The sequence below is a fragment of the Nannospalax galili genome, unplaced genomic scaffold, assembly GCF_000622305.1.
Source record: "Nannospalax galili isolate Female #2095 unplaced genomic scaffold, S.galili_v1.0 scaffold788, whole genome shotgun sequence".
Classification (NCBI taxonomy): domain Eukaryota; kingdom Metazoa; phylum Chordata; class Mammalia; order Rodentia; family Spalacidae; genus Nannospalax; species Nannospalax galili.
The window spans coordinates 1,240,108-1,259,335 of record NW_008359996.1 but is presented as its reverse complement, the minus strand read 5'-3'; the positions used below and the strand labels follow the sequence as shown (position 1 = coordinate 1,259,335).

Below are 19,228 nucleotides of genomic sequence, written 5' to 3'. Positions count from 1 at the left end.
TCACACAATACCGATGCTTACTGAACATGAAAGAAGCAAAGCATGGTGACTGATGTGTGCCTGCAGTTCCAGCTACTCACCAGGCTGTGGTGGCAGGATCACTCCAAGTACAGAAATTGGAGTCCAGCTTGGGTCTATAGGAAGATTCTGTTTCAAAAGATTCCGGTAGGGCCTGGGGATGTAGCTCAGCTGGTAAGAGTGCTTGCCTAGCATGCATGGAGCCCTAGATTCCATCCCTAGCACTGCTTAAACCAGGCATGTAGTGCATGCCTATAATCCTAGCACTGGGGAGATAAAGGCAGGAGGAAAAAAAAGAAGGGAGGGAGAAATCAAGGAAGGGAAAAAGGAAGGAAGGAAGGAAGGAAGGAAGGAAGGAAGGAAGGAAGGAAGGAAGGAAGGAAATTCCCAAATGCTAACTTTTTTTAAAGACTCTCATGTCGTCCATGCTGGTGCTGTCTGGCAAAGTAGCAGAGCATAACCCTGAACTTCTTGCCTTCACCTCCAGATTGCTAGAATCAAGGTGTACCACCATACCCATTGTATGCAGTGCTGGAGATAGAACCCTGGGTTTCCTATGTGCTAGGCAGGCACTCTACCGACTGAGTTTCATTCCCAACCCAGACCCATTATTAAACCAAAACACTGGGAGAGTTGAAGAGATGGTTCAATGGTTAAGAAAGATTACTGTTCTTCCAGAAGACCCAGGTTAAGTTCCCAGCACCCACATCAGGCTGCTAACAACCATCTGTAACTCCAGTTCCAGAGGTACCTTGCATTCATGTGGTTCACATAAATTCACACAGGCATACACATATTCACATAAGTAAAAAGAAATCTTAAAAATAAAACATTGGGGAAGGGAGGAGGTGTCAAGTTTAATCTATATGAATCTTTACAGGCACTTTTCTTTTTACAAGTTTACAAGGAATCCTTGAGAAAATCAGACTCTGACTTAGGATCTACCCCAGGGCTCAGTCAATACTTAATGCCAAAATCATCCCAGCTCCAGCCAGAGGCAGCCACTCAGCTCACCCACACTCCTCAAAGATGTCCGGGTAGTGCCGGAAGAGCACGGGTGGGTCCCGGTCACCTCGGACTGGGGCTCGAGGCACAGCCCGGATTCCAGGCCTTCGTCCACGCCTACCCCCTGAACAGGATCGGTGGATCCACTGGTGCGCTTCCACCGCGAACTTCCTCTTGAAGCGCATTCCGCACTCCGGGCAGGGGAAGGGTCGCTCACCTGAGTGCATGCGCCTGTGGCTGACCAGCAAAGAGGGGTAGGTGAAGCGGCGCCCACAGTCGGCACACACGTGGCGCCGCTGGCTGGCCTGAGCGTCTGTGCCGGTCACCTGGACAGGAAGCTGGGCACCTGCTATCTGGTCCCTGGCAATTTTGGTAGGTGTTTGCGCTCCTGCCAAGGCCTTGCTGACAGTTGAGTAAGTATTGTGTTTAACCACCTCTTCAGGCTGCAACTGCCCAGGAGTTGCTTTCCACCCCTTGACGCCTTGTCTTTCCTCTCCAGGCCCTTCCTTGGGTTCCTGCTCCTTCTTTGGGGTGTCTCCTGAGAAATAGGAATTAGATGACATTTTTAAAAACACATTTGTCTCACTGGGGACAGTGGCACATGACTGTAATTGGAACATTTGGGAAAGCAAAGGCAGAAAGATTGTCATGAATTTGAGGTTAGCCTAAGCTACATTGTGGACCTGTCTCAAAAAAACAAAACACTGGCTGCTGGTGCTTGTCTTTAGTCCCAACACTTGGGAGGCAGAGACAGAGGGATCTCTGTGAAATCGAGGCCAGCCTGGTCTACATTGCAAGTTCCAGACCAGCTGGGGCTAGTTTCAAAATAAAAATAAAAATTAATAAAATTAAAAAATAAAGATTATATGCTTAAAAAAAACCAAAACAGTGAAATAAAACACAACACTATTGTATAACTACCTCAGCTTTTACTTACCACAGTGTCAAAACATACAGCCCTAAGACTAGAGAGATGGCTCAGTAGTTAAGAGCACTGGCTGCTCTTGCAGAGGACCTGGGTTCAATTCCCACTACCCACATGGTGACTAACAACCATCCATAACTCCAGTTCAAGGGGATGAGATGGACACCCTCTTCTGGCCTCCGTGGGCATTGCAGACATGGGTGCACTGACATACATGCACATAACCCACTCATACACATAAATCAAAAAAAAAATTTAATGTACGACCTAGTGACTGATTGATGCCAGGTTTTGGTGAAAGAGTTAAAATTTCCTTCCTCATTGGGGCTGGGTGTGGTGGACACACCTTTAATCCCAGCACTTGGGAGGCAGAGGCAGGTGGATCTCTGTGTTCCAGGCCAGCCTGGTCTACATAGTGAGTTCCAGGACAGCTGGGGCTACAGGGAGACCCTGTCTCAAAAAGACCAAAAAAAATAAAATAAAAATTTCCTTCCTCATGTGTCAAATGGGAAAAAATGTTTTCTTGACTTCACAGGGTTAGAGGAAGGTTTAAATAAATAGGTGGTTGTTAATCAGTAAATGCTCAATAAATAGTAGTTACTAGTGTAGTTTCTTTCTTGTTCTCTTTTCGTACAGTGAGACGTCTACAGATGAGGAACCGTATTTGTTTCAGATTTCTTATTTCAGGCTGGTGATGGGAGAAGAGCCAAGTTGCCAATATCCAGCCATTTTTCTCACACCACTTTAAGGCAGACCTGAAACCAGTTCCACTCTTAGGAGGCATTTTAGTTGTTTTGAACGGAGAATAGGTTGTATTTTCTAACAGAAGCACCTGGAAACCTAAAAGTTCTTTGGGCTCCAGATTTTTCTACTCTGTCCTAACGTGACTGCGAGCTCACGTTTTGAAAACTGTTACAGGTTGTTTTTCTTTCCTCCAGTATCCCACATGTTGGCTCTTTAATTTCTGTAGGGCTGCTGAAATGGGGGACCTGAAAGAAGACTTCACTAGAAGGAAACCCTGGACAAACAAGATGGGAGAAGCCTGGGACAATCCCTCACCTCTCCGAGCTCTTCCCAGGCTTTCCCCCTCCTCAGGATCCTGGGCGGCGGGGCTCCAAGCCTCATTCTCCTGTTCCATCCAAGAGATGAGGGCTGGTTTGGGGCCCGGGAATCCTGGGAGAGAACAGGGATCACACTGCTGGCCTGAATGGCCCGGGAAGATCGCATCCCCTGCTAGGGTAAGGGCACCTCCTTAGCACTTATGCTCAAATCAACCTGGACAGGGTCTGTGATGCTCTTGCCAGAAATGTAGACTTTGCGGGATGGAGACTCCCGAGGACCCGGGTACCTGAAGCCCGGGAATGGGAGATAGCTGATGCTGTTGGTGGAAAAGTGAGGGGTTAGGGCTCACGGTCCACTTGGTCTGCCTACGTCGTCTCCCCTGTGAACCCGGGAGAAGGGGGCGGGGGGCTCCGACCCCGAGCCTCACCGAATGCGCCCAGGAGGCCGTAGGTCTCGCGCATCACCTCCCGGTACAGGGCTCTCTGCGCGGGCCGCAGATACCCCCACTCCTCCGGGGAGAAGTATACGGCCACGTCCGCGAAGCTCACCGCCCCGGGCTCCCCGATCTCCCCGGGTCTCAGCGCCCATAGCCGGGCTGGGGGTGGCGCCATGGCGCCCCCCAGCCCCGGGCCCCGCCGGCCAGCTTTCGGCACCGCTGGGTCGGCGGCGGAAAGCGCCGCCCAGGCCACACCCAGCCGCGGCTGCGGTGGACGCTGCGCTGGACCCGGGGCCGGCCGCGGGGGGCTGAGGGACTCGGGGCTGAAGGGGACGAGCAAGGCTCCGGAGGGTTGGTGCGCCTCCCAGCCGCCCGGACCTCGGTGGACAGGTCCGGAAGGTGCCTTTAGCAAACATGGCGACAGCCCGGCGTCAGCCACGGGGTCCCCCCAGGCGCCGTTGCTCCTGCAGCCCTGGCAGGCGCCTTTCGGCCCTCCGTTGCCTGCAGCATCCCCTCGGCCCGCGCATACAGAGGCCGCAGCAGGGCCGGTGGTTGTGTTGTTTGTTTTAATGCGTGTCGGGAGGACGTGCTGGGTAGTCCAGGCAAACCCTGCCTTCAAGAAAGATGGACCGCCGCAGCTTCGCAGACCTCTGCGCGCCGGATAGCGGCGGCCGATGATTGGCTGGAGCCGCCAGGAGAAGCCGTGCGCCCATTGGTTCCGGACCAGCGGGCATTTGCAAAGACTGGGGGGACCTTGAGCAGCAGATGCCCTGGACAGTGTCTGCCTCCTGCTCCCGGCCAGGAATCTGCGGGTGGACCCTGCAGCCTTGCACGGAGCCGCCGACTAAGGAATGTGCTTAGTGAGAATGGCATTAGAATACGGATTTTTTTGTTGTTGTTGTTCTTTTTGAGACAGGGTCTCCCTGTAGCCCCAGCTGGCCTGGAACTCACTATGTGGACCAGGCTGGCTTTGAACTCACAGAGATCCGCCTGCCTCTGCCTCCTGGGTGCTGGGATTAAAGGCGTGCGCCACCACGCCCGGCTAGAGTGCGGATTTTTAAAAAATATTTTTATTTTATGTGTATGCGTGTATTGCCTGTGTATAGAGGTAAGTGCATCCGTGTGTACGTGAGTGCACCCGTGTCGTGCAGTGCCACGGAGGTCAGAAGAGGGCTTCGGATTCCCCTAGAACTGGAGTTAAGGACGATTCCTAGCCGCCATGTGGGTGCTGGGAATCGAACCCAGGTCCTCTGAAAGAGCAGTCGGTGCTCTTAACCTCTGAGCCATCTCTCCAGCCCCTGTAAACGCTTTTTTAAAAAATTTAATTTGAGGGGCTGCAGAGATGGCTCAGCGGTTAACAACGCTGGTTGGTCTTGAAGAAGTCCCGGGTTCCGGTCCCAGCACCCACATGCTGTAACTCCAGTTCCAGGGGATCTGACAGCCTCTTCTGTCCTCCGCAGGCATTGCACAACACGGGTGCACTTACTTACATGTAAGAAATACACATAAAATAAAAACAATTAAAAAAATAAAATATTTTTTTAAAAAATTATTTGAAGCCGGGCGGTGAAGCACACCTTTAGTCCCAACACTCGGAAGGCAGGCAGATCTCTGTGAGTTCAAGGCCAGTCTGGTCTACATAGTGAGGTCCAGGCCAGCTGGGACTACAGGGAGACCAGATGTCTTTAAAAAAGACCAAAAATAAATAAATAAATATAAATATTTAAGAAAAATGTAAAAAGAATTCTATTTTCTGCCCTGCCGTTCCTGTCTCACATAATACTCTCTGTTTAGTACAGCTTCTGATGCTCTCGCCTCCTTTCCTTTTTTTGGTCTTTTTGAGAAAAGGTCTCCCTGTAGCCGCAGCTGGCCTGATTTGCTAATGGAGACCAGGCTGGTCTCAAACTCACAGAGATCTGCCTCCCTCTACCTCCTGAGTGCCCTTTTTTTTTTTTTTTTTTTTTTTTTTTTTCCTTTTTTTTGAGACAGGGTCTCACTATGTTGCCCAGGCTGGCCTCCTCCCTCTCAAGTGCTGGGATTAAACACATGTACCATCACAGGCAGAGTACTTTTTAAAATTATGTTGCTTATTTATTTTTATTTTACATGTATGTGAGTTTTGCCTGCATGTATGAAAGTGCACCCATGTTGCACAATGCCTGAGGAGGCCAGAAGAAGGCAATGGAGTTAAGAATAACAAATCGGTGTCGGTACAGCCAGTGCTCTTGACTGCTGAGCCAGCTCTTCAGTTCCCCCCACCCCCAAGTGTATTTTTTTCTTAATTAAAAAGTTTTTATGGGGCTAAACCTGGGTTCAATGGAAGTGCTAGCCTGCCTGACCCAGAGAAGCACACTTTGTGAGAACTAACAGAAAGGAGCCTGAGCTGCTGCAGCCCATTCCCTATGAGTTCATGGCTTAATGTACAAGAAGAAATAAAAGACCTAGATGTAAAAAAAAAAAAAAAAGTTTTTATGGATCTAACAACCATCTGTAACTCCAGTTCTGGGGGAATCCAACTCCTTCTTCTGACCTCCTCAGGCATTGCCCGACACGGGTGCACTTCCACACATGCAGGTAATACAGTCACACACATAAAATAAAAATTATTTTTTTAAGTTTTATTACACTCACTAGTGTGTGTATGTGTGCAAGCATACATATGCCATAGCATGCATGTGGTGGTCAGAGAACAACTTTCAGGAGTTGGTTCTCACCTTCCACCATGTGAGTCCCAGCAATCAAACTCGGGTCATCAGGCTTGTTGGCAAGTACCTTTACCTGCTGAGCCATCTCCCAGGCCCAATTAGTTTGAAACAGGTCTTGCTGTGTAACCTTGACTGACCCAGAATTTGCTTTGTAGACCAGTTATGTTAGTTACTTTTCTGTTGCTGTGATAAACAGTGGCCAAAAGCATCTTGGGAAGGGAAGGGTTTATTTCATCTCACAGATTACAGTCCATCATCAAGGGAAGCCAAGGCAGGAATTCAAGGCAAGAGCTTGAGGCAGAAGCCACAGAGGAATGCTTCTTACTGACTTGCTCCTACCTGTCTTACAGCCCAGTTCCACCTGCCTAGGGATGGCACCACCCATAGTGGGCTGGGCCATCCCATATCAATCAGCAATCAAGAATCCTGGGCATGGCAATAGGCCAGGCTGGTGGAGAAAATTCCTCAGCTGAAATTTCCTCTTCCCAGGTGTGTCAAGATGACATCCAAGATAAACCATGCACCACACTATCCTGAAAGTTTCATTGATCCTCTTCCCTCAGCCTCTGTAGTGCTGGGATTACAATTGTGTACCACTATACTGGGTATAATGATTAATCTTGGTTCCTAACTCAATTAGATCCAGAATCAACTAAGAAACACACCTCTGGGCAGGTTTGCGAGGGTACACCTAGGAAGGATGAACTGAATGGACAAGACCCTCCCCCAGAGTGTAGCACCTTAGGGAAACAGCTCAGATATAAAGAGATCTGAAAGCAGGGACTGGAGAGATGGTTTAACTGAGGACCCAGGTTCGATTCCCAGCACCCACATGATGATTAACTCCTGTTGCAGTGTATATGACGCCCTCTTCTGGCATTTTTGGACATTGCACACATGTGGTGCATTTATATACATACAGGCAAAACACTCATAACATAAATACAATTAATTTTTTTTTTAAATTTTTTGGTCTTTTTGAGACAGGGTCTCCCTGTAGCCCCAGCTGTCCTGGAACTCACTATGTGGACCAGGCTGGCCTTGAACTCACAGAGATCCGCCTGCCTCTGCCTCCCCAGTGCTGGGACTAAAGGCATGCGCCACCACGCCCGGCCAAAAATTTTTTTTTAATATGTATGAGTGTATTGCTTGCATGTATGTAAGTGGACCCATGTCATGCAAAGCCAGCAGAGGCCAGAAGAGGGTGTCGGATCCCCTGGAACTGGAGTTATGGCAGTTGTTAACCATCATGTGGGTGCTAAGACTCAAACCTGGGTCCTTTGCAAGAACAACCAGTGTTCTTAATCACTGAGCCATCTCTCCAGCCCCATACAATCAAATGTTTTTTAAAAAAGATCTGAAGGGAAAGCAGCACTGTGCCTGGTCCCCCTTGTGCTCATCTACTGTGTTGTCACTGCCACCATCCTTCTCTGCCATCCCATACCAGGTCTTCAGCTGTTACTGGACTCCCAGCCTCTATCGTATAAGCCAGTCTAATACATCCCCATTGTAAAGACTGTTCATTCTTCCAGTTCTGCTCCCCTAGTGCATCCTTACTAATACACCCAGCTTGCTTGTTTGATTTTACCGAAAGTTCCTTAGCTGCCTCATAGCACTCATTGTGGTCAGTAGAAGGAGTATGGTGTTCTGTTCTCTGCAATTCTCTTTGCAAGATATGAAAATAAGGTGTGAAAATGAATGGATAAAACAACAAAAAGATGGGTTGGCATGTGCAAAGCAGAAAGATGAAACTGTTAATTATGGAATCTAGGTAATGGGCATAGGAACGTTTGCCTGAAAATTCTCTCAACTCTTGAATGAAGCTTTTTATAATGAAATATTGTTGAAGATAGCTCAGCCATTTGCTCTTCAAACTTCCTGGCTATTCTATCTTATTTCAGATAACCCATGAAATTGCCATTAGCTCCAATTTACAAATGAAATAACTAATGCTCACAAATGGTTAATCACGGGCTTAAGGCCACATGCCTTGTGAAGACTATATTGAGGCTGGAAACCAGGTCTGCCCAAACAGGAGAGGCTGTGCAGTGAGGTAAAAAAAGAACACCCAGTTCCCATTAACAATCGTTTTTGTACTCCAAGACTCAGAGAAGTCTTTCTTGAGAGAGATTTTTGAGTCGGCCTGCACCAATCTTGGCTTGAAAATATGGTTAGCCCTATCCACCCAGCCATTTATTCCTGCAAGTTTCATATTCAAAAGTAGGGCTCTGAGAGGCTGGAGAGTTGGCTCAGCGGATAAGAACACTGACTGTTCTTATAGAAGACCTGGGTTCGAATCCCAGCACCCACATGGCAACTAACAACTGTCTGTAACTCCAGTTCCAGGGGATCCAACAGTCTCTTTGTCCTCCTCGGGCATTGCATGACACAGGTACACTTACCTACATGCAGGCAATTACATGCATACACATAAAAATAATAATAATAATAAAGTAGGGCTCTGAATGGTGAACACATATAGGCATAACAATAAAGTTTAGACTAGAGAGACTATGCCTTGCTTTCAACTCTAATTACAAATAATTTACTCTGACTTAAAGTCCCTGCCTGCTGTGACCCAAGAACACATTTTTGTCTAAAACACACAAAGCTCAGGGAACATGCGAATTCAGGGGAAGCATACATTGCAATCACGAATGGAAACACTGAAAAGAGAAGTCATTTGTAAAGTGCACTATATTTGGTACTTTTGTGTGCTTTGTGCAGAGTAAGCTTGGGCACGCAAGAGAGTGGCCACGTGAAGCCACCATCCTTCGTGACCTAAACTAGGTTTTCAAGAGTGCCAACAATGGCTTGACGTCACATGTCTCCTTGCCAGGTGGTTCACTTGCACTGACTAAATGACAGGATCCTGGGATGAGTTCCTGAAGGACAGGCTCAAAACATGTCTCTACTCTGAAGGATCCATGATCAACAATGGGCTCCTTTAACAGGCTCTGGCATCTAAGTAACCCCATTTCTGAGGAGCAGGAGAAGTACAGGCCAGAAAGAGGGCACTCAAAGGGAGACAATACTCTAGAAAGAAAAGCAGTTAAGCAAGTGTTTCACAGTAGGATTCATTTTAAGAGCATTTGTGAGCTCACTCCAGGGAAAATGAGTCTAGCTCTCAGGCACTTCTCAGACCTGCCTTGTACTCCAGCTCCACATATATGTATGTGTGGGTTTGTTTTTTGTCTTTGTTTTTGTTTTGTCTTTTTGAGATAGGATTTCCCTGTAGCCCTGGCTGGCCTGGAACTTGCTAATGTTGACCAGGCTGTCCTAACTCTCACAGAGATGCCTGCCTCTGCCTCCTGAGTGCCAGGATTAAGGGCATGTGCCACCATGCCAGACTGGTTTTTAAATTTTTAACATTTATTTATTATGGGAGGCGCAGGAGCATGTGTGTCCCATGGCATGAATATAGAGATTAGAGGAAAATTTTGGGGGGGTCAGTTCTTTCCTTCTTCCATGTGGGTTCCAGGAAATAAACTCAGGTTGTCAGGCTTGGAGGCAGGCACCTTTACCTGCTGAGCCATCTTGCTGGGCCCATTTTATTTATTTATTTATTTATTTATTTATTCATTCATTCATTCATTTTTCAAAGATAGTATTATCTTTATTAAAAATGGAGACATAGCAGCACTTACAAAATACGAGTTCATGGAAGGCAGGGCATACTGTCAACTCTGCAGTCTGCACGAAGGCCTGCTGTGGGCAGCGAGGCATCAGCCCTTCACTTGTGTTGTTGACTCATGCAACTTGCATGTAACCGTTCAGCCAGGACACGATGGTCAGAGGGCTTAAACGCCACTTAAGGGCCTTCATAATCATTAATTCCATGGTAAAATTTCATCTCCTGAGCAAGCGCCATCCATCACATAAGCAAACTGGTGCAACTTTGGAGGGTAGATTTCCTCAAGTTCAGTGGCCATAAATAAGGTGAAATCCAAATGAGCTGCAAAAGGGTCTTGATGACATTCTTTTGTGATGCCATGTGCCAATCAAAGAACTCTTGGACTAAGTAAACCATCTCACTGTGAAGTTCATAGTCTTCACACACCTCCATCAGCCAATCCAGAGGAACCGCTCAGGTCCTCACCTGCTGGAGAGCCTGGCACTGCAGAAATCGCTGCCTCCTAAGTAAGTTCTGTCCTTGTTTAACTTGATCCTCCATACCTCCTCCCGATTTGCCCAGTTCAAGAGAGGCAGTGTGGAGGTTCTGGATGGTCTGCATTTCTGAGGCTCAAATTTAGTCTTGGGGTACCCAACCTCATGGCCCGCTTCTTTGTCAGGGGTGGGGATGAAAAATCAGGGGTCTACGGGATGCTGAATTATCATCCCAAGACTGACTGCCATCCTGGCCTCTCCCAGTCCTGTCAGTCTTGGCAATTTCTTTGTCTGGATCTTGCAAAAACACGGCCACATTTGCCTTCCTCTTCGTGGAGCAGGCAGAGAAGTCGTTGCCACCTTCTTGGGGTGGACGGGGCGAGGCGAGGCAACTGCCTTATTTTTACATTTATTTATTTTGTGTAGGGGTGGTGTTAGATTTAGGAGGTGAGAAAAAGGAAGGAGTTTAAAGTTTAGAAATAAGAGTCCTGAGTGCTGGAATTAAAGGCATGCACCACCACACTCAGCTTTCAGGAATATTCTTAATATACAAATATGAAGTTTGTATTAAGACTATAATACATGTAATGACAGATATTTGTCAAATATTTTTGTTAAACTTCCTCTTATGGTGGGGATTACAGAAAATAAAATGCCAACAAACAATAGCATTCAAAATGTAGGTAAACTTACTCTGTCTATAATAAAAATGTCTATGTTATTATGCCTTAAGATAATAACTACTAATATCTTCCATTTCAAGTATAAATTTTAACCTAGAGTTATAGCATTAAGATATCAAAATTAGCCAGGTGTGGTAGCTCACACCTTTAATCCCAGCACTGGGGAGGCAGAGGAAGGCAGATCTCTGTGAGTTCAAGGCCAGCCTGGTCTCCATATCGAATCCAGGCCAGCTGGGGCTATAGGGAGACCCTGTCTCAAAAAAAAAAAAGATATCAAAATTGCCAGAGTGGTGCCATTGCCAGGTGGCAGGCATATTTCTGTAATATGGAGGCCAGCCTGGTCTACATAGTGAGTTCCAGTCCAGCTGGGCTACATGAAGACCCTGTCTCAAAAAGACCAAAAAAAAGATATCAAAATTATTGCCTGTCTACCTTTGGTCCCTTCTTTCAAAGATAGGTTGGTCAAGGTTCTTATCTTGTCCAATTTAAACTAAAGAAAAGGTAGTCTTTTAAAAACCAAGTTGTTGATGTCCACTCAGTCTGCTTAAAGCACAGGAAGAGGTAGCCTCTGGCACCTGCCAGAGCACGTTCCTGCCCAACATTTGATTTGAGCAGGGAGATGGAAGGTGTCTTTGTTCTTAGAGATGCTGAAGGCCAGGGAACAGATTACAGGCAGCAGAGCTGAAATGCAAGGGTTCTGAATCCCAGGTTTTAGCTAACTGGTTAGTATAGGACTCTGCTCAAAGTTCTTGATATATGTTTATAGTTACTGTAGTTACAGGACCATCTGTATCCGGCCTTAACCAGAACACATGTTGAATTACCACTTAGAAATGAATAATGAAACCTAGAAAGGAATCAGATCACCCCTTTTGTTTAGATTCTTCCTGCCTCCCTCCTACTGTTTGTTGTTTGTGGGTCTCTGTAGGCCAGGCTGACCTAGGACTGACGGTTCTCCTGCCTTACCTCCTCAGTACTGAGACTGAAGGTGTGTGTCATCATGCCCAGCTCTAGACTGTCTGTTGACACTGTTGTTTAAATTTTTCCAGCCAAGTATTCACAGGAGCAGAGGATGAGTAGTAAAGGAAACCTCCCCATCCCCACAGGCAAAACTGGGCCAGAGAGATGGCTCAGAGGATAAAAGCACTGCAAAGAGCCGGATATGGTGGCACAGGCCTATCACAGGGACGTTTTGCAGTAGGAGTGCCAGAGTTACAGACACATGCATCTGAATTTTATATGGATTCTGGGGATCCAAACTTGGGTCATTAGGCTTGTGACAGGTGCTTTTACTCATGGAACCATCTCCCTGGCTCCATTGTTTGACTTTTTGAGATAGTCTCATGTAGCTCAGCTGGCCTTGAACAGGTCATTATACCATTGATGCCCAAACACTCATATTTTTAGACACACACTACTCATCCAACTTCTACCTCCCTTTACTTTCAAATCTTTGTCATAAAAAAAGAAGGAAAGAAGAGAGTAACGAGCAATGGGAAATTCCACTTAACATTAGCACTAAAAATAAAATAAAAAATAAATAAATAAAACGCAGCCGGGCGTGGTGGCGCACACCTTTAATCTCAGCACTCGGGAGGCAGAGGCAGACAGATCTCTGTGAGTTCTGCCAGCCTGATCTACATAGTGAGTTCCAGGAGAGCTGGGGCTACAGGGAGACCCTGTCTCAAAAAGACCAAAAAAATAAAATAAAATAAAACACAGCCAGGTACGGTGGCACCCACCTTTCATCCCAGCACTTGGAAGACAGAGGCAGGCAGATCTTTGTGAGATCAAGTCCAGCCTAGTTTATATAAAGAGTTCCAGGCCAGCTGGGGGTACAATTAATTAATTAAAATAAAATACTTCAAGGAAGTGAAAACCACAAAACATTGCTGAAAAAAAAAAAAGGACATCCAAGCAAATGGGGAAGAAATCCACGTTAAGGGTGCGAAGTCTTATTGTTGCCTTATTCTTTGTTTTTTTGCTCCTAATATTGTTAATACTCAAAACAATCTACAGATCCCATGTAATCTCTGTCAAGATTCCAATGGTGATAAAGTTGTCCTGACTTTCATATGTGCCTCCCCACAAATAAATAAATATAAAATTTTTTTTGAGACAGATATAGCCTAGCTGGCCTGAAACTTGCTGTGTAGACCAGGCACCACCTGCCTCTGCCTCCTGAGTGTTGGTATTAAAAGAGTGTGCTATCATGCCTGGCATAAAAAAATTTTAAAGAATGAAGCTGGAGAGATGGCTCAGAGGTTAAGAGCACTGGCTGCTCTTGCAGAGGACCCAGGTTCGATTCCCAGCACCCACATGGCGGCTAACAACCATCTGTAACTACAGTTCCAGGAGCTCCAACACCCTCTTCTGACTTCTATGGGCATTGCACAACACAGGTGCACCTACCTACCTACCTACCTACCTACATTTAAAAAATACACTCATATACATAAAATAAAAATAATAAAAAATTTTAAAAGAAAAACCATCAGGACAGGCATGATTAATCCCAGCACTCGGGAGGCAGAGGCAGATGGATCACTGTGAATTTAAGGCCAGCCTGGTCTACACAGTGAATTCCAGGCCAGCTGGGGCTACAGGGAGACCCTGTCTCAAAAGAACACACAAAAAAAGAAAAACAATCAAAATTATGACAGAGTCAGGTTGAAACATGAATCAAAAGATGGTTCATTGAGACCAAATTGGAGTTAGCCTGGGTTAGTGTAGAAGAAGGGATTCAAAGCCTTAAGGGGATGCTAGAGAAAGCCTGTCACTTAAAAGCTACTCATGAGCCAGGTGTGGTGGCGCATGTCTTTAATCCCAGCACTCAGGAGGCAGAGGCAGGTAGATCTCTGTGAGTTCAAGGCCAGCCTGGTCTACATAATGAGTTCCAGGACAGCAGGGGCTACAGGGAGACCCCGTCTCAAAAAGTCTGCCCCCCAAAAAGATAGCTGTCATGTGTCCAAGAGAAAGCCAGATATTCCCTGTGAGCCTCACAGATTACGTCTAACCAGCTGCAGTTTGCCTCAAAGAAAGCAATTTCATTATCTTTAATTTCCAGATAAAGAATGTGAATCATGGCCAGGTGAAGTGGCTCATGCCTATAATCCCAGCACTGGAAAGATGGAGACAGGAGGCTCACTGTTAGATGTAGGAGGGAAGAAAAAGAAAGGACTTTAAAGTTTAGAAATAAAAGTCAGAGCCAGACCTACAGCAGGCAAGGAATGTGCCCCCCTGATTCAGGAAACCCAGCAAAGACCAATAAGCTGTTCCTCAAAGAATGATTATCTGCAATAAAATGGGGAGCAGTCTGGTATTATATAGGAACGCTGCCGCACACAACTGCAAGAGTTAACTCCGTGCGAGGGTCTGGTGTCCTTGTGGGTCTCTTCTCCCAAGATTATTTTCTCAGGCAGGTGGGTGAGTTATCTATAGCACCAAAGGAGACAGGTGGGCTCCATAAACAGTCTCTCTCTCAGTCCAGGGAGTGACAAGTTGATAAGGCTTAAGCAAGGCCAGGCTTGAGCAAGGCCAGTCTACCAATTTAGGGTCAGTTATACACTTTAAGGGATTTATGGTTATATTGCTTTCTTAATGAGGCTTGTGGCTCTTCTGCAATTCACACGTTCTATCAGTCACTAGTTCTAGACCAGCCTGGGCTACATAACAAGTTTCAGGCTAGCATGGATTAAAAAGGAAGATTAAAAAGAATGTGCATACAATACTGAGATTTTGAAAGTTTCAGATGATGGGATTCCAGCTGCCTCAAAGGGCTTTCTGCTTACTATGGAATCCCTCACATTAGTGCCCTGGCAGCCAACCCTGTATATTTTAATGTATGAACGGACCTGAGCACCAGTCTAAATTCATTCAAAACAACTTGTGCAATGAACAAAGCCAACTGAAAATTATTCAAAACAAGTTATATCACCTTACCCAACAGTTCTTTATCCCTATAAAAACCCAGTCCTAGACTGAGGGTGTAGCTCAGGGATGGAGTGCTTGTCTAGCATGCAAGAAGCCCTGGATTTGACCCCTAGCACTGGAAACAAACAAAACTTTGTCCTTGCCTTTGTTGAAACACTTGCTTAGTTTCTTTTATTTTTTTCCCCCTCTCTGTTCTTGTTCAGTTTCTAGGTAAGCCTCTGCCTCCCAATTTACAAATCTATTCTGTACCCACATAAAAACCATCTTTACTTTTATTTCAACCTTGTCTTTCCTGTTGTAGTTTATTTTTATTTCTATGGTTATGTTTAGGGCCCAGAGACACATTTTTTCACTAGTACTTTGCATAACAGACCTGTGATAGGATCTGAAACATCTCTGTAGGGCTCCATTGCTTGCTCTTCTCTGTAAACCAGACATTACGTTGGGAATTATAGTCACTGGAAAACTTAAATGCAATGAGAATAATCAGTTCCCAGAGTGGCAAGAGCAGAGAGGTGGTTCGGTCATCAAAATGAAGGTGGGTGTAGTTATTGTAATGGCCAGCAAAGGCAAATCAGCAACCAGATCAGTCAGACTCATAAAGATCTGTGACGTTAGTTGATCGTGCTATTTCTAGAAATGAAACACATAGGAACCCTAAATTCTTACTTGACCTGACAAGCAGTCAGCTTTCAGGTCAGATGAACAAAAATCTGACTTGGATTATAAAAACACACCCCATTCCCTGACCTGAGCCAAGCTATAGACCTAGAAGTCCTTTAATGGAGCAGAGGCCAGGTCACATCCAGCACACTACTGAAGTTTTCTACTGTTAATCTTTCTCACATCCTTCCCCAGAGGGTTCTACAGCCTTTTACCAGGGTAACTGCAATAGGGAAAATGAAATGGTAAGACCTCTGGGACCCTACTGGATACCGCCTCTGAACTGACACTGATTCAACCAGGAATGGCCTGTAATCCCAGCTACTCAAGAAGCTGAAGCAGGAAGACTATGAGTTTGAGGCCAGTTGGGCAACATGGTGAGACCCTGTCTCAAAGCCCGGAATGTGAGAAGCCCTAAGTTCAATCACCAGTACCACACGTACAAAAAAATGACTTACAACGTCTTGTGGCACTGGCATCAGATCAGGGGCTTATGCAGATCAGGCAGTCAGTGAAGTTTTAACTCAGGTCTGACTCACAGTGGGTCTTTGACTCATCCTGTAATCATTACCCGAGTTCCAGAAGGTATAATTGAAACAGACAACCTAGGTAGGCTGGTACATACCTGTAATCTTGGTGTATCCTGTAATACATAGTGAGATCAAGGCCAGCCTAGGCTACATAGCAAATCTGTGTCTCAAAAACAAAGGGCTGATTCTAGGCATGGTTGTGCATGCCTTTAATCCCAGCACTCTGGAGGCAGAAGAAGGTGGGATCTCTGTGAGATCTAGGCTAGCCTGGTCTACATAGGGAGTTCCCAGGCCAGCTGGGGCTACAAGGGAGACCCTGTCTCAAAACAAAATAAAAATTAAAAATAGAGCCGGGCAAGGTGGTGCGTGCCTTTAATCCCAGCACTTGGGAGGCTGAGGCAGGCTTGAGTTCAAGGCCAGCCTGGTTTACACAGTGAGTTCCAGGACAGCTGGGGCTACAGGGAGACCCTGTCTCAAAAAGACCAAAAAATAAAATAAAATAAAGTTCAGGGCCAGCCTGGTCTACATAGCAAGTTCCAGGCCAGCTGGAAAATAAAATAAAATAAAATAAAATAAACAAAAAAAGAAAAAAGAAACAAAACAAACAAATAAAATAGCTGGAGAGATGACTTAGTGGTAAAAGCACTTGCTGCCAAGCCTGACAACCTGAGTTCAATTCCTGGAACCCACATGGTAGAAGGCAAGAATAGATTCCTACAAATTGTCCTCTGACTGCCACACAATCATGTGGCACACATGTGCACGCAGGTACACATACATACACACACACACACACACACACACACAAAATAAATTGTAAAGAATAAAAATTTTAAGGAAAAAAAGAAATGGGTATACTTAACAGCTAGCAGAATTTTCCCATTATTCCCTAACTTCTGGTAGTTAGAGCTACCCTCTACCTAAGAAAATAGGAAGTCAAAAACGAAATGATGGCATCTCTAGAGGGATTGCAAAGATTACCCCTGAACAATGTAAGGGGATGGATTCCTATCTGTTCCATTTACCTCTCCCATTTGGCCTGTATAGAACCTGGAGAATGACTGAATTGTTTTTTGTTTGTTTGTTGTTTGTTTGTTTTGGGTCTTTGTGAGACAGGGTCTCCCTGTAGCCTGTAGCCCCAGCTATCCTGGAACTCACTACGTAGACCAGGCTGGTCTTGAACTCACAGAGATCCACCTGCTTCTGCCTCCCAAGTGCTGGGATTAAAGGTGTGCACCACCACACCTGGCATGACTGAGTTGTTTTAAGCTTCACCAAGAGGTACCTTCAATTGCAGCTGCCATATCACATGTGGTTACATTGCTGAGTTCTCACCAGAAGCAGATTTCCTTTTTTTTTTTTCATTTTTATTTTTATTTTTATTTTTTATTTTTTGAGTATGAGTGTATTGCCTACATTTAGGTAAGTGCTCCTGTATCATGCAATACCCACGGAGGACAGAAGAGGCCATTGGATCCCCTGGAACTGGAGTTATGGACAGTCATTAGCCGCCACGTGAGTGCTGAGATTCCAACCCGGGTCTTCTGCAAGAACAACCAGTGTTCTTAACCGCTGAGCCATCTCTCCAGCCCCAGCAGTTTTCTTTTAGTTGACAAGGCCAGAAATAGGCTTGCCCTGTTCTTGGGGAGAATATCACTCTCCAGCGCTTTGATGCAGTTTAGTTTACACAGGTTTTGATACCTTTCCTTTCTGTAAAACAGCACTAGTGTTTTACAGTGTAGTGACTGGTGCATTGGTGACATCCTGTCATTGGATCCACTGAACAGGAAATAGATAATACAGGACTGATTGGTAAAACATCAGTATGTCAGAGTGAGAAATAAATCTGTAGTTTCAGGGGCTTTCTACCTTAGTGAAATCTAGTAGTCTAATGGTGTGGGAGGTGTCAAGATATCCCTTGTAAGGAGAAGTGGTATCTGGTTCTTCCTACAACAAAGAAAGAGGCACAATGCCTAGTGGTTATATCTGGATTTTGAACAACACATTTCTCATTTAGATGTGCTACTCTGCTCTATCTGCTGAAGGGAGGAGAGGCTGCTAGTTTTGAGTGGAGGCTATAATATAGGACTGTCCTCTGATAGATAACATCTTCCCAAGCTCAGCTGCACACACTTGCCTAAGATGGTCACAGTTGACTTTTCATGACCCACAGAGACCCTCACCTGAGAGTACAGCCACACCTCCTGTTGGAAGGCGTGTCCTCTGAAGGACAAGAACAGATGGATGTCTGAACCCTAACAGACTCTAGAGAAAGGGAGGGAGACAGTCACCCTTCCCACCCAATCAGTCAGCTTCAATTCCATGAGGGGGAGGGTCTAAGGATAGACATGGAAGAAACCAGGGAGGAGGCAGGAGCTTCGCCATCTTGGGGCTGTGGGCCAGCAGCCACAGATTTGGAAGGCTCAGCTGAGATGTAGGGAAAAAAGACCACGGGTGTCCATACCTTTGGTATTTGTTTTGTTTTGTTTTGTCTTTTTGAGACAGGGTCTCCCTGTAGCCCCAGCTGTCCTGGAACTAGCTGGGCTCAAACTCACAAAGATCTGCCAGCCTCTGCCTCCCAAGTGCTGGGATTACAGGCGTGTGCCACCACACCCAGCATCTTTGTAAGTAACCCCTCATCATCATCATAAGCTCTGTTGGCAAGTCCAGATAAATATCTTTATTCCCTAAACTGTAGTTTGGAGGAACATTGTTGTAGGCTGGTCAGCAGATCATAAGGACAGTGTGGGGAGACAGGGTTGCAGCATGCCTGTCAGTGGGCCTTGAGTTTGCTGGCCTCTCAGCAGTAAATCTGACTTACACATCCCAACCCATAATTGGTGATTTGGCCCTAATTGTACGTGGCCTGGGGGTGATTAGAGAATATAGGCTAGGAAGACTAGGAGGGTCATTCTGCCCCCTTGTTCAGCTACTGGAAAGCCATTATCCATGCTCAGGTTTTCTGGATGTGGCTTGGGGGTGGGGCACCCATACTCCTGTAAGTAAACCCTCACCATTGCTCTGTAGGTAGGCACAAGAACTCATTGGTTTCACAGAGTGCACTTTGGTGAATTCATAACTCGGTTTGTCCTTGGGATCAAAGGAGGAGGAAGCATTGTTTCTACACATATGCACACCCAGAAGGAATTTTAGCAACTCTT

The 19,228-nt window shown here is 45.9% G+C and overlaps 1 protein-coding gene and 1 pseudogene across 2 annotated transcripts; both read right to left on the bottom strand.

Moving 5' to 3' along the window:
* Positions 1–856: 856 nt before the first annotated feature.
* Znf688 (zinc finger protein 688) lies at positions 857–4,016 on the bottom strand. Of its 2 annotated transcripts, XM_017795785.2 has the most exons (3): positions 3,438–4,016; positions 3,008–3,121; positions 857–1,561 (listed from the first exon to the last, which is right to left on the bottom strand). In XM_017795785.2, the coding sequence occupies exons 1-3, from the start codon at positions 3,619–3,621 to the stop codon at positions 1,029–1,031; spliced, it is 831 nt and encodes a 276-aa protein (XP_017651274.1). In that variant the 5' UTR covers positions 3,622–4,016; the 3' UTR covers positions 857–1,028. The 2 variants fall into 2 exon arrangements, with proteins under 2 accessions (XP_017651274.1, XP_017651275.1); XM_017795786.2 differs by lacking the exon at positions 3,008–3,121.
* Positions 4,017–9,742: 5,726 nt separating this feature from the next.
* LOC108490234 lies at positions 9,743–17,371 on the bottom strand (annotated as a pseudogene).
* Between the last annotated feature and the right edge of the window lie 1,857 nt (positions 17,372–19,228).